The following is a 12454-nucleotide window of genomic DNA, read 5'->3' as shown; positions in this document are numbered from 1 at the left end:
CTCACTTTGTAGACCAGGCTGGTCTCGAACTCAGAAATCCGCCTGCCTCTGCCTCCCGAGTGCTGGGATTAAAGGCGTGCGCCACCACGCCCGGCTTATGTTCCCCTTTTTAAAGCTCACTCTTCCTATGGCTTTTTGACCACTTTTCTCCAGAAAGTGTCTGCTGCTTGTTGTGATCTTTGCTCAGCCTCAGTAGGACCACACCAGGCCAAACAGTTCCACGTGAGAACTGTTTATTGAAAGTTTATTGAGAGAGAGAAGGGCAAGGTGGTGAAGGAGAGAGAAGGGGGTAGGGGGAGAGATCAGAGGGACCATATGGATGGTGAAATAGTCACAGGTAAAGGTGGGAGGTGGGATGGATTCTGGGAATATGGTGGCTGTTGCCTTGGCAACAGGTGTGCTGGTTGCACCTATGTGATGTCATGGGTTTTGGAGGTCCTGATACCAACACTGCCCTTTCAGGTTTGCTTTGCTTTGACTTTTTTTTTTTTTGTCCAGCAGAGTTTGTAATTCCTATAGGCAGGCCCTGTCTTTGGTCCACCTTTGCCTCTAACTGCATCAGGTGTCTAAAAGGCGTCATGCCTTCTCTTGCCTTCTCTTGATGGCAACTTTCACAACTCATTAGTGACTTCCAGAGCTCTCTAGCCAGGTGCTCATTAATACCTCGTGGAGCTGACATGCTCAGTGTGGAGCTACTGAGCATCTCCACCTGGATGACACATAGCCCTTGACTGCTCTACATCCCTAAACTCATTCATTATCCTTCCTCGGGCCCCTCCCAAGGTACGCTCCACTCTTGAATTCTCCATTGTAGTCAAAGCACTGTCTACTTAGGCCACACACCTGTGAGTCACACTGGGCTCATTTCCCTCTCGTCCCTCACAGCTGGTTGGAGTTACCCAGCCCATTGGGCTACTTCCTCTGTTTCTTTGGAGTTTGGCTTCCTTTCATCTAATGCTGCATTCCATTTTGCCTGCTTGCCCACAATGGTAGTATGTACAGGTTAAATTATTTATTTATTTACTTACTTACTTATTTCGAGACAGGGTTTCTCTGTATAGCCCTGGCTGTCCTGGAACTCACTTTGTAGACCAGGCTGGCCTCAAACTCAGAAATCCTCCTGCCTCTGCCTCCCGAGTGCTGGGATTAAAGGCGTGTGCCACCACGCCCGGGGAATTTATTTATTTTTAAAGATTTATTTATTTTACATCTGTGAGTACACTGTCACTCTTGCTGTCCTCAGACACACCAGAAGAGGGCATCGGATCCCATTACAGATGGTTATGAGCCACCATTTGGTTGCTGGGAATTGAACTCAGGACCTCTGGAAGAGCAGTCAGTGCTCTTAACCACTGAGCCATCTCTCCAGCACCCCAGATTAAATTCTTACCACTGCTTCCCAGACTTTAAGTGATATTATTGTCTTCCCAGACTACAACAGAGCGATCTATATAAAATACACCTGAATCCCACTTCGGTAAGGATGCTCAGCTCCTGCTGACCTGGGTCACTTCACATTGTCACACTCTCAGGAAAGGCTGGGGGCTGCCTTCTTTGTTTCTACACATTATTTTCACCAGGAAGACCTTTCCCTTTAATTTTGTCTCACATGTGCATCCTTATTAGCGAGCTATCTCTGGGAAGCTTTCCGTGAACCCAGTCCTTCCATATCAGTAGGGAAGCACTTCCATTTTCTCCTTGCTTGCTTACTTCGAGCTGTAATGGATTACCTGAGGCAGGAGAAAGGCTAGCCTGATCTACATAGTGATACCCTGCCTCGAAGGGGAGGGGAAATTCCAGGAGTAGGTTTGAGATATTGAATCACTATGAAATACATTGCTTCCCAGAAGAGTGCAGTTAATTTCGCTGTAATCTCAGCACTCCAAGACCTCAGGGAGGCAAATCTCTAGGTTGAGGGTGGCCTTTGCTACACAGCAAGAGCATTTCACACATTCCAGAGTTGTATGGCTTAAACTGCCATCACAAAGCCAGTGTAGCAACTGAATCGAGTTTTCAATCGTTGGTGGAATGCATCCATTCCGGTGTTGTGTCAGAAGAATTGGTATTATGGCGTCTAAATCTGTCATCATTTGTCACGATGGGAATATTCTTTATTTGTTCTGCCCAGTCCAGTCATTAGGCACATGTGACGGTCATCCCTGGAATTGTAGGTATTATGACTGAGAAACCGAAACGTTCATTGCCTCTAATGTTAGTCAACTGAAAGTGAAATGTAAATACAGGCAGGTGGCAAGGACTGCCCAACTTGGACAGCCCCACTCTAGGGAGGAAAAGGTACCCATTCAACAGGTGTAATTGTTGCATTCTGGACCTTTCCTCCTTTGTTGATGCTTTGTTGTCGTAATACGCCCCGTGAGAGTAAGGTGTGACCGACCGGTTCATAAATGCAGTCATTACCACTCTAAGGCACCACCACCTAATTTGGAGAACCATTTTTAAATAGGTGCTTAGATCAGGAGGAGAGCAACACAACGCGCCAGTCAGGAAGACCAGCTCCGCGTCCCTGTGGAAATTGGCGATAAAGTGGGAAATGTTACTCACAGCGCTTACTCAGAGGCGTGGACTTCCTACTCCAAAGGAGGCCAGCAGCAGCATAACGCTATGAGGGCAGCATCTGTAAGACTTGTTTTTCCACATATACTGCCAAACTTGTTCTGATTAGACCGGAAGTGAAGGCACTTTTCAGAGAGCCCGCCGGCATCTGGATCTTGTCACAGGGCTATCCAGACCTTTCTACCTTTTATCTTTCCATTGTGGATGAAGGCTAGGGGTTGCTCTCCAATTTAAGGGAAGAAAACCGGGGTGTGAGGGGTGCAACTCTTTCATTTCTAATCCCAAATCACGTATCAGTTTTGACTCTCAAAATACTCAACGTCCTTCTGTAATAGGACAGTTTATTTGAATCGCATGATTCTTGCACAAGGGGGACTCTGAATAAATCTTGGGGTATCAGCATTGTGACCTGTCTTTTATAAACAGGCGACGGAGAGGGATTTTTCAGTCTCTATTGGAGTTGCTGGTCATATGCCAAGGAGGTAACCTGGCCGGCATTGTCCTAAAAAGTCCCGCTTTACTATTTAATCCAAACACCTTTGAATCCTTGGAATCTGGGTCAGCAGTGGAGCTGCGAAATTTGGGGTGCAACACTTGTCTGGGCTGGCTAACTCCAAAGGAAACCTTCGTGCTTTCCCCGGTTGTTCTCTGGAAGAGAAGGCAAGCTCTGCCTGTGGGAATGCCCGCGATGCTCTTTAAAGAGTGTCCCTCCGGACCCGCCGCGCGACCTCCCGGGCATCCGCGGACGCGGGCCCTCCTCGCCGACGCGCAGAGCTTCCCCGGGCGCGCGCTCGGCTGGACCTGCTGGCTTCTAAGCGCGCGGCGGAGCGAACCATCCGGCCAGCGAGGCGGGGGTGCAGGCGGGACGCGAGAGCTCGGGAGCCTCCTGCCGCTCCAGGTCCTCCGCCGCCGGCCGGGAGTCAGAGTGCATGACGCTGCCTGCCTCGGGGCCTCGGGCGCGGCGCCGGCGAGCTCTCCCCCGGCGGCGGGGGTGGTAGCGGCCGTTGGAGTTTCCCCGGCCGGGCGGCCGGCGTGGGCGCAGCTAGGCGCGGGGCGGGCCGGCTGCGCCGCGGGAGGAGGGACAAAGGGGAGGCTCCCCGTGGTGGCGAACCGGGTCTGCCACTGCAGCTTGTAGCTCTGAGCCGCGGCGAGGAGGACGTGCGGGAAGCGCGCGCGAGATGCCGGTGCGGGGAGACCGCGGGTTCCCACCGCGGAGGGAGCTGTCGGGCTGGCAGCGCGTAAGTTTCCTCCCGGGCCGGGCGGCGAGCGGTTGCGTGGGAGCTGGTGCGTTCCGTGAAGCTCCCCACTATCCGCCGGCAACTCTTTGGGCTGTAGTTAGCAAGGGTCCTCCCGAAGGGGAGGATCGGGAGGATGGCGCTGATGACCTTTTGTAGTCACTTGGCTTTGAGATGAAATCGCAAGTAGGGGAAAGTGTGGAGTCCAGAGCCCTGGTGTTGGCTCCCAAGACTTTCTGTGCCTATGGTCACCAACTGGACTCCTGTGTATGTGTGTGTGCTCTTTCCAACTTAATGCAGAAGTTCTGAGCCATGTACCGAGAGAAACGGAGGAGTCTTTGGTACCCAAATCCTCACTTTCCTTTTCAGTCAGTCCTTTTCAGCCTCTGTGTTACAGCTTATTTTGCAGTAGGGAATGGAGATGGGGTTTTGGAAGAAGCCCCAGAAGGGAGTGATGAATGGTTTGTATTCTGGTAGTATCTTACCTGTCATCGGTCTCTTTTATTTTATGTCTCCATTTGTTAAGTTTCCGCTTTTACACAGCAGTTTATTTTAAGGTTTAAATAATCAGGGATTTCGACCTCAGGCCTTTTTCACATTCTTGAAATGTGAAGAACTTGGGAGGGAACCTGCCAGGACTCAGTAATGGAATACAGCCTTCCCCTCGATTTCAGTTGTAGTTCTGAGGCGAGTTGCTTCTCTGGCGACTGTCTGACCTGAGTAATGGTTGTGGCTTTCCTGAGGTTCCCAGGGAAGAGTCATCCCCTCCCAGAAACTGCCCTGCGCTGCGCACTCCCTGCTTCCACTTTGGAATCCCAGCAGAGGCAAAGACGCCTCCATAGCTTCCTCTGTGGTCTGTGTTTGCTATGCCCACAACCCTTTACAGAAAACAGGTCTATCCTGGGAAGAAGGTAGTTTTGGCTGACAATTTAGGAAGTAGTAATTGTATTTGTAATTTGTATTCGGTAATCCTGGTTAGGATAAGGATTATTAGCCAATCCAGTACGTTTTCTTGACTGATGCCGCTTCAGTGTGGGGAATGCAAAGGCAAGTGAAATGCGTTTGTTTCTCCCACAGTTTTGGAGGGAATGGGTGGCATCAATAGTGCCAGTTAGGAGTCTGGGCAGGGTGCTGTTCTTGGGAGAGATGAGAGAAGAGAGAGAGCGCTCTAGTCAAGGTAACTGTGGCTTTTGAGGTTTTTGTTCTTGTTTTCCCTCTACAGAGCTTCTTGCAAAGATTGAATAAAGAGAGGATTTTTCTTTTTTTTGAAATTCTGGTACAATCTGGTGTGTACCAGAATCACCCAACTTACTACCAGTTTGGTGAATGTGTTTGTGTGTGTGAGTGTTTCTGTGGGTGTGGGTGAGTGGTGCTGGGGATTGAACCCAGGACCTTAAGCATAGTTTTTTTGAGCTTTATCCCCAGTTGTAGCTTTCTAGTACCATTGAGCTACCATTTAATGAGCACCTACTTAGTGCTAGTCACCTCGAGGACTTGACTGAGTCCTGGATTGACTGGATCTCTGCTTGCAGGAGTCTAGTGCACACGAGTATGGCGGGCTGCTTTATTTAGATGGCTCTGGCTTTGGATGATCCCTGGCACTGAGGGAGAGATGTGTAATACAGATGCACACCCAGCTATTCAGAGATGCAACAAAGGGTGGGATTGTCTTCTCGGCATCCCTTCGGGGATTCTTTCAGGGAAGAAAGCATGTGAGCAGATACTTCCTCATGCAAGTCACCGTAGAGAATGGCTGGGAATGCATTTACCTCACGGTGCACTGGCAGAGAGTAGGTACCTAGGGACACAGTGGTCATGGGTCTCCAAAGTTAAGCACGAGAATCAAGTGAAGGATTTTGGGTTGATAAGGGAGGTGAGGTCTAGAAATCTAGAAGTGCCAGATAGTTGCCAACGAAAAGTCTGAGATGCGAAAAAGGTGGTACAACTCTCTTTGGAAGGCCTGGGATGGCATTGACCCAACCTTGGGAAGGAGAATCACAGAAACTCCTAATGTAGTAATTCGTGGTTCGGCTCTCCTAACAGTCCAGCGAGCTGCGTTCAGAGTAAAGGCCACTCCACTCCCAACACGGTAAAGGGTCCTCTTTTTGAGGTTTGCTTAGGACCAGTTTCATCTTTGTATCACCTTATGGGGAGTTCGTTTGAAGTGACTAATGCCTGAATTGGCTTCACTCTTGATCTGGTTCCTTGTGCATGGACAGCAGATCGCAGCTAACCAGTTATGTCCTGTGTGAGGACAGCAGATCGCTGCTAACCAGCTATGTCCCGTGTGAGTGGTGAGCACTTCTTGAATGTATCTGAGTGCTTGGGCGATGACAATGTCCCCTCCGTTAGCTTTCTTTTCACACAATTTTCCCCCCTCCTGAGGTTGTTTTTTAAAGGAGACAGATTCTTGAAAGTAGGTGTGAGGGGGGTTACTTTAGGTCACTGTAGCTCTGTGTACAAGAGTAGTTGTTTTAAAAGACATTTGATTAGGTTTTGGCTTGAGATGTGGTAGCCATAGGGCAGCAGTGGAATTGGGGAGGACCAATGATCACTCGACTTTCAACATCTCCCAAGATAACTCGCCATTAGGGAATTCCTTGCCTAATCCCTAAAACAAATTTCATTAAGCAGCCTGACCATATTAAAGCTTTATCTCAAATAAGAGCTGTCTCTCAATAAAATGCCTCATTGGTTATATATATCCTTAGCAACAATCAGGGATGCAAAAACTTGTGGCCCCAGTGACCTTGATGTTGTGAGATAAAGGTGTTTTGGGTTTGGGGCTATCTTGTGCATGTTTTCCCCAGGCTTGGGTGGAGGGGAGCTGAAGTATCCTGTTAGCCGGTCTATTGGGAGTCACTGGATTCCAAGCCCAAGATTCAGGGCCATAGACTGAGACACCCAACCTAATACCAGTTTGGTGAATTTAAGCACATCAGAGTTCATGGAAACTTGGTTTAAAAATAGAGAATGGGGGCTGAAGGGATGGCTCAGCGGTTAAGAGCACTAACTGCTCTTCCAGAGGTCCCTGAGTTCAATTCCCAGCAACCACATGGTGCCTCACAACCGTCTGTAATGGGATGCCATGCCTTCTTCTGGTGTGTCTGAAGAGAGTGACAGCGTACTCATATACATTAAATAAATAAATGAATAAATAAATAAATCTTAAAGAAAAAAAGAACAGAGAGCCATGTAGTGGCCAGTTAACCAGTACAGGAAATGTTGTGATGCCCCGTCCTCCTTTTTAGTAGCAGCTCTTACACCTGTGACATTCTAAGGAGGTGTTAGCTTTAACTGTTAAAAAGAACTATCTCGGTATCCAGTATCTGTTATTGTAATGGCTAGTGTTTATTTGGGAGGTACCTGAGAAAGCAGACCGTAGGCTTGCAGGGTTTTTGTGTAATGCTGAACTGTGAGTTGGAGTTCTCTTTCTTTCCACTTGATTTAGACTTGTGCTTCTAAGAATTTGGCAACTGCACTCATTTCCTAAGCACCGGGAGGTCATTGTGTGCTTGGGCCATGGTGTTGCTGATCAGAAGTGTGATGGGCAAGAACCCTGATACTGGGCTGCACCACCGCTCTCTGTCCTGGTGGTGTTTTTGTTTTTGTTTTTGTTTCTGTTTTTGTTTTTATGACAGGTGCCTATTATCTTGGCCATTATCCCCAAGCCTCTCAGAAAACACACTAAGGACTTTTGACACCCCAAATACTTAGCCATTTGATTTTTTTTTTCCCGGAGTATTTTCTCAGTTGTGGTTCATAAAAACTTGCAGTACAAAAGATTTTTAAAAATGTAATTAATTAGTTTTATTTCTATGCTGCTTTGTTTGCATGGAAGTCTATATATTGCTTGTGTGTTTGCTACCAGAAGTGGGGATTGGATTTCCTGGGACTATAGTTCCAGATGGTTTTACGAGTAGCCATCTTGGGGCTGGGTCCTCTTCAAGAGCAGCAAGTGCTTTTAATGTTTGAGCCACTTCTTCAGCCCCATTTTTGTTTTGCTTTTGTTTTTCCAAGACAGGGTTTCTCTGTGTAGCCCCGGCTGTCCTAGAACTCCATAGACCAGGCTGGTCTTGAACTCAGAGATCTGCCTGCCTTTGTTTCCAGAGTGCTGGGATTAAAGGTGTGTACCACCTTTAATTTAGATAATTTAATTAATAAGTTAATTTAAATAATGAAACAGTAATAATGAAGTAATCCAGCCACTTGTGGCAGCATATGCCTTTAATCCTACCACTCCTGGAGGGACAAGTTTTGCAGATCTCTGTGAGTTCTAGGCTAGCCTGGGCAACATAATAAGATCCTCTCTCAAAATAAACACAAACAGAAAACCAAAACCACCACCACCACCTCCAAGACTAATCCAATAATTCTCTTCGACAGGAATTAAATTCTATCTTTTTTATTAGCTTCTTGGATGGGACATATTCTGTTTTTCAGTTCTTTTGTTTTTTTTTTTTTTGTTTTTTTTTGTTTTGTTTTGAGACAGGGTTTCTCTGTATAGCCTTGGCTGTCCAGGAACTTACTTTGTAGACCAGGCTGGCCTCGAACTGAGAAATCCGCCTGCCTCTGTGTGCACCACCACGCCCGGCCTGTTTTTCAGTTCTTATACATTAATATCTAGTGAGGAGAGGAAGACAAAGCCAGTCAGCAACTTTATTTGAAGGTTGGGTAGCTTAGGATGAAACAAAAATAAATGTGAAGTAAAACCGCAGTAAGATTTGTGACCTTTTCATGGTAAGTCAGTAGTAGACTGTACAGATTGAAAGCGTGAAGGCTATTGCTCTCTGAGCCTTGGGTGTCACTGTGTAAAGCACATGTGACTTGGTTCAGGAGAACTCTGGAGTCTATACCTTCCCAACCCCACCATACCTTCAAGACCAGCTCACGCAGAGACGTCCTGGGAGAGCAGAAGTGTTGAGCACATGGCCTCTGTCTTGAGCCTGTGGACAACCCCCCCCCCCACCCCCATTTCTGCAATTCTTCTGACTGTGTTTGCCCATGGTGTGTCTGTGGGGCTCTTTTAAATCTGGCTGGATTCCCTTCCTTTTTCTGCTTTCTCCAAGTAGGTGATACATCGAAACGTTGCATGGCCAAATGCTGTTCATTCTTTTGTGATAAAGTGGCGTGGCGGGGAGGAGGTACTCCCGCCCTTCCAGGGAATAGCACTTTGTTTTCAAGTGGGGCCTGAAGAATGCAGATCACCAAATAGCTTGCCACGCGAAAAGGCTTTAACTTCTCAGGGTCTTTACAAAATGTGTTGTACGGCGGGATTCTTGGTTTTCGTTAATGAATTAGCTTCATGGTGCTGAGGATGGAACCTATTTATATACTTCTGGTGCATACATGGAGCTGTAAAGGGGGCTCTGATAAGGATGCCGTAGGAACTGCAAAGTTTGAGGTAGAAAACAACCCCTTGCTTTGACTTCAGAAGGACAGTTGAGGTGCACGCTGATGTGAATGAAAAGGAAGAGGAGACACTCTGAATCATAGGCGTTCTCTAGTTGTGTGTGCCTGTGGCGCCATTTGTGAGGTGTCCTAAGCCTCTGGCTAGTGACTTGTATTTAGTCATTTCATAGCAGGACATGCTATTTGTTGAGTGCGCCTGGCAGATGGTTACAGTTGGGTCTTTAACACGATACAGGCTGCCATCCATCCACAGTAGAGTATACTTTGTAATGTGCTTATTTAAACTTAGACTAATGTTTTAGTCTGACTAGACTTTGATGGGTGTGGCTTTTATGTTTCTCCTCCTCCTGTTCTGTGTGAGGAGTAAATATAGTAATGGGGAAAATGTAATCTTGACACATCTCTGAATGAACACCTCCCATCCCCTTTGTTGCTTCAGGAAGCTGGGGGTGGAACCCAGGGCCTGGAATATCCTAAGTACCTGCTGTGCCAGGTACTCATTAGAGTTAAAATTATTTTATTATATGCCTGCACTTATATTGCACAACAATGGGTACCTGTTGTCCCTTGGAGGCCAGAAGGGGCTTGGCAGATCCTCTGGGTCTGGGCTTACAGGTGATTGTGAGCAGAGAATGAAGTTCTGGGAATCAAACCCTGGTCTTTGGCAAGAACAACTAGTGCTTTTAACTGCTGAGACACCTGTCCAGACCAGGTTTGTAGCTTTTCTTGGTGGTAACAGTTTTTAGACTGTACACCAGTCTCAAAGTCCAGTTACATTTTTGCCACCCTAACAAAGGAAAACTTGGATCTTGATACAGAAACTTTAGGTCCTTGAGTTGAAGGTAAGGCAAGCCAGGTGTTGTGTGAGTTAATTTTTTACGGGGTGGACAAAACACTCGAACCCATGATACACCCAATTTTTAGTGGTAAGGATACCACCAAAGTCCAGGTTGGCAATCCAGTGAGTGAATTCAGGAATATAAATGATCCCATATGGATGTGCACAAATCACCCCAGAATAACTGTATCACCAAAGTTCACCCCGGCATGGGTGACAGCTCACAAAGGCTGGGAACCTGGACCACCCTGGACAGCCTGCAGGCAGCTCAGCAGATTGGAGGGTCCTTTGCAGCTTCAGCTGGCAGAAATGTTTTCCAAGCAGGTCTTTTTGCTTGAGTCTTCTTCCCCGCAGGTGTGTGTGTGTGTGTGTGTGTGTGTGTGTATGTGTGTGTTTACCTCCCTGCCTAAGGAGCTCCCCTGCAGGACGGAATGTTTTTAAGGTCTAATGCTTTCTAGTAGTATTTGTTCCTTCTAGGGCTTGGAGCTTCTAGGGCCTTTGTTCTCAGGAGGAAGGAAAAAGAAATTTGTCAGCCGGCCTCATTGCTTTAATGTCCGACTATAGCAATTTGTTTACATGATCCGAGAGCTGATCCTACCCACTTGGCTCAAGTTCAGTTTCTTCTTTTTGCCTTACAAGGATAGCAGGCGCACCTGAGAACCTGGGTGGGTGGGGTTTCACCCAGGAGAGTCATCCCTGTAGCTCGAGACAACACCGTCACCGGCCACTCTCAGTCTCCCGAGGATTCAGCCAGTAGAATGATGAGATTACTGAGGGAGGTTCTAGCAAAACTAAAGGACTTCCTGGTGAGCTCAGTTTCCGAGGAGCAGGCTTCTTCCTCTTTAGTCCTCTTCAGTGAGGAGTCAGCTGCTCCGCGGTGTGGGATTGGCTGGTGTACACCTGCCCCTGTTTCCTCCGGCCACTGCATACCGCCAGTCACTGCCCATTAGCTGTGAGCCCTGCCCTTGTGTGAGTCAGAGTGGTAGGCACAAGGGCTCTCGGGGCAGGGCATCAGACGTAGTCACTGTGTACTTATCAGATTGACTCGATTTGGGAAGGCATGAGCTAGCATGACTCAGACTAGTGGTGAACTTAATTGAGAGAATTCCTCGTATTTCTGTAGCGAATGGATGACAGTTGATGAACTAAAAATAAAAAGTCTTAACCAAAAAAGTGTAAAATTGCTTCTGGACCTCTCTGTGTGCTGTTGTTGAGATGGGGCTGTGTTTAGCTCAGGTTGGTCTCTATTAAAATTGTTACTGTATTGCAGAACTTAGGCCCAGAAGCAGCAGAAACTGCAGCGCTAATTAACTGGCCACTTTGAGTTGCAGACCTCAACTTAGACAGATGGCTAATAAAGTCATCTGTGGCCCCTAACTTCCTGGGGGCTCTCAGTGCTTGAGTGTAAAGCTTAGAGGACATTCTAAGGAGTTTGGAGCAAGATACTCCAAATTACTTGCTCTTTCAGCTATATGTGTGTGTGTGTGTTATTTTCTTATTTTTTTTTCTTTTAAAAAGACATCTATTGGATTCTTTCAGAAAGACGTTTTAAAAAGACATACTGTTTAAAGGCAAAAGTCCCAGGGTGCCTGGTAGTTGCTTAGCTCACAGAGCAGTGGAAAGATCTGTTATTAAGTTGCAGCTTGAATAATGTACTAGCCAGAGCCACGGGACTCTCTTCCCTCAAGCCAGTAGCGTCTGTCTTCTCCTCCCTTTTCCAGATTTTATTTTAATTTTTTCTGAAATTATTTTTTTCTCTATATGTATGGTGTTTTGCCGTTTTGTATGTCTGTGTACTCTGTGGTTGTTTGTGCCTTATACTCTCAGAGGCCAGACAAGAATCTCACATCCCTAGAGCCGGAGCTAGAGACTTCCTTTTTCCTCCATGTGTATATTAGGTCTGGCTGTGTGTCCTGGAGCTCACTATGTAGACTAGGTGAGATCCTCCTGACTGGGATTAAAGATGTGTACCACCATGCCCAGTTTATAGACGCAGACTTGTTCAAAGGAAAAGTGTGGGCTTAGCACAAAGGAGATGTATTTGCTCTGGAGGGACAGAGGTCAGGGATAAGGGATGAGACAGGAGCTAGAGGAAGAGGGAGAACAAAGAGGAAAGAAAGAAGAGGGGTATTTGTCTTGGAATGGGATAAAGGGCTGCCTCTGAATGGAGAGGGGACAGGCAAATGATGGTTTATAAAGGTGAAATGGGAAACCCTGTGCTAAGATGAAGTGTTTAATTTTAATTGTGCATGTTAATTAGGTGCCTGAAGGGAGCTTTTGATTGCTAGACTTTACAGCTGGACCTTGGTAGTCAGTTTCTGGAATAGGAATTAGCAATAAGGAAATAGACCATGGGGGGGGGTTAGCCTTTGGAATGGATAACAGTTTTGTGTGT

At 47.0% G+C, this 12454-nt stretch overlaps 1 protein-coding gene across 5 annotated transcripts in view; it reads left to right on the top strand.

The window, feature by feature from the left end:
* Positions 1-12454, top strand: part of Tjp2 (tight junction protein 2) — a 131533-nt gene that overhangs the window by 48737 nt on the left and 70342 nt on the right. Inside the window, exon 1 of one of the 5 annotated variants that reach the window (XM_021151538.2) lies at positions 3578-3812. The exons of 3 other annotated variants lie outside the window; for them this stretch is intronic. In XM_021151538.2, coding sequence (XP_021007197.1) covers positions 3753-3812 — 60 coding nt within the window. In that variant the 5' untranslated portion in view covers positions 3578-3752. Of the gene's footprint in view, positions 1-3577; positions 3813-12454 lie in introns of those variants that run through there. One more of the 5 variants, XM_029472522.1, reaches the window with a different exon arrangement.

The sequence above is a fragment of the Mus caroli genome, chromosome 19 (genome assembly GCF_900094665.2).
Source record: "Mus caroli chromosome 19, CAROLI_EIJ_v1.1, whole genome shotgun sequence".
Lineage (NCBI taxonomy): Eukaryota > Metazoa > Chordata > Mammalia > Rodentia > Muridae > Mus > Mus caroli.
The sequence above is the reverse complement of the archived record's forward strand: the minus strand, read 5'-3'. Positions and strand labels throughout refer to the sequence as shown.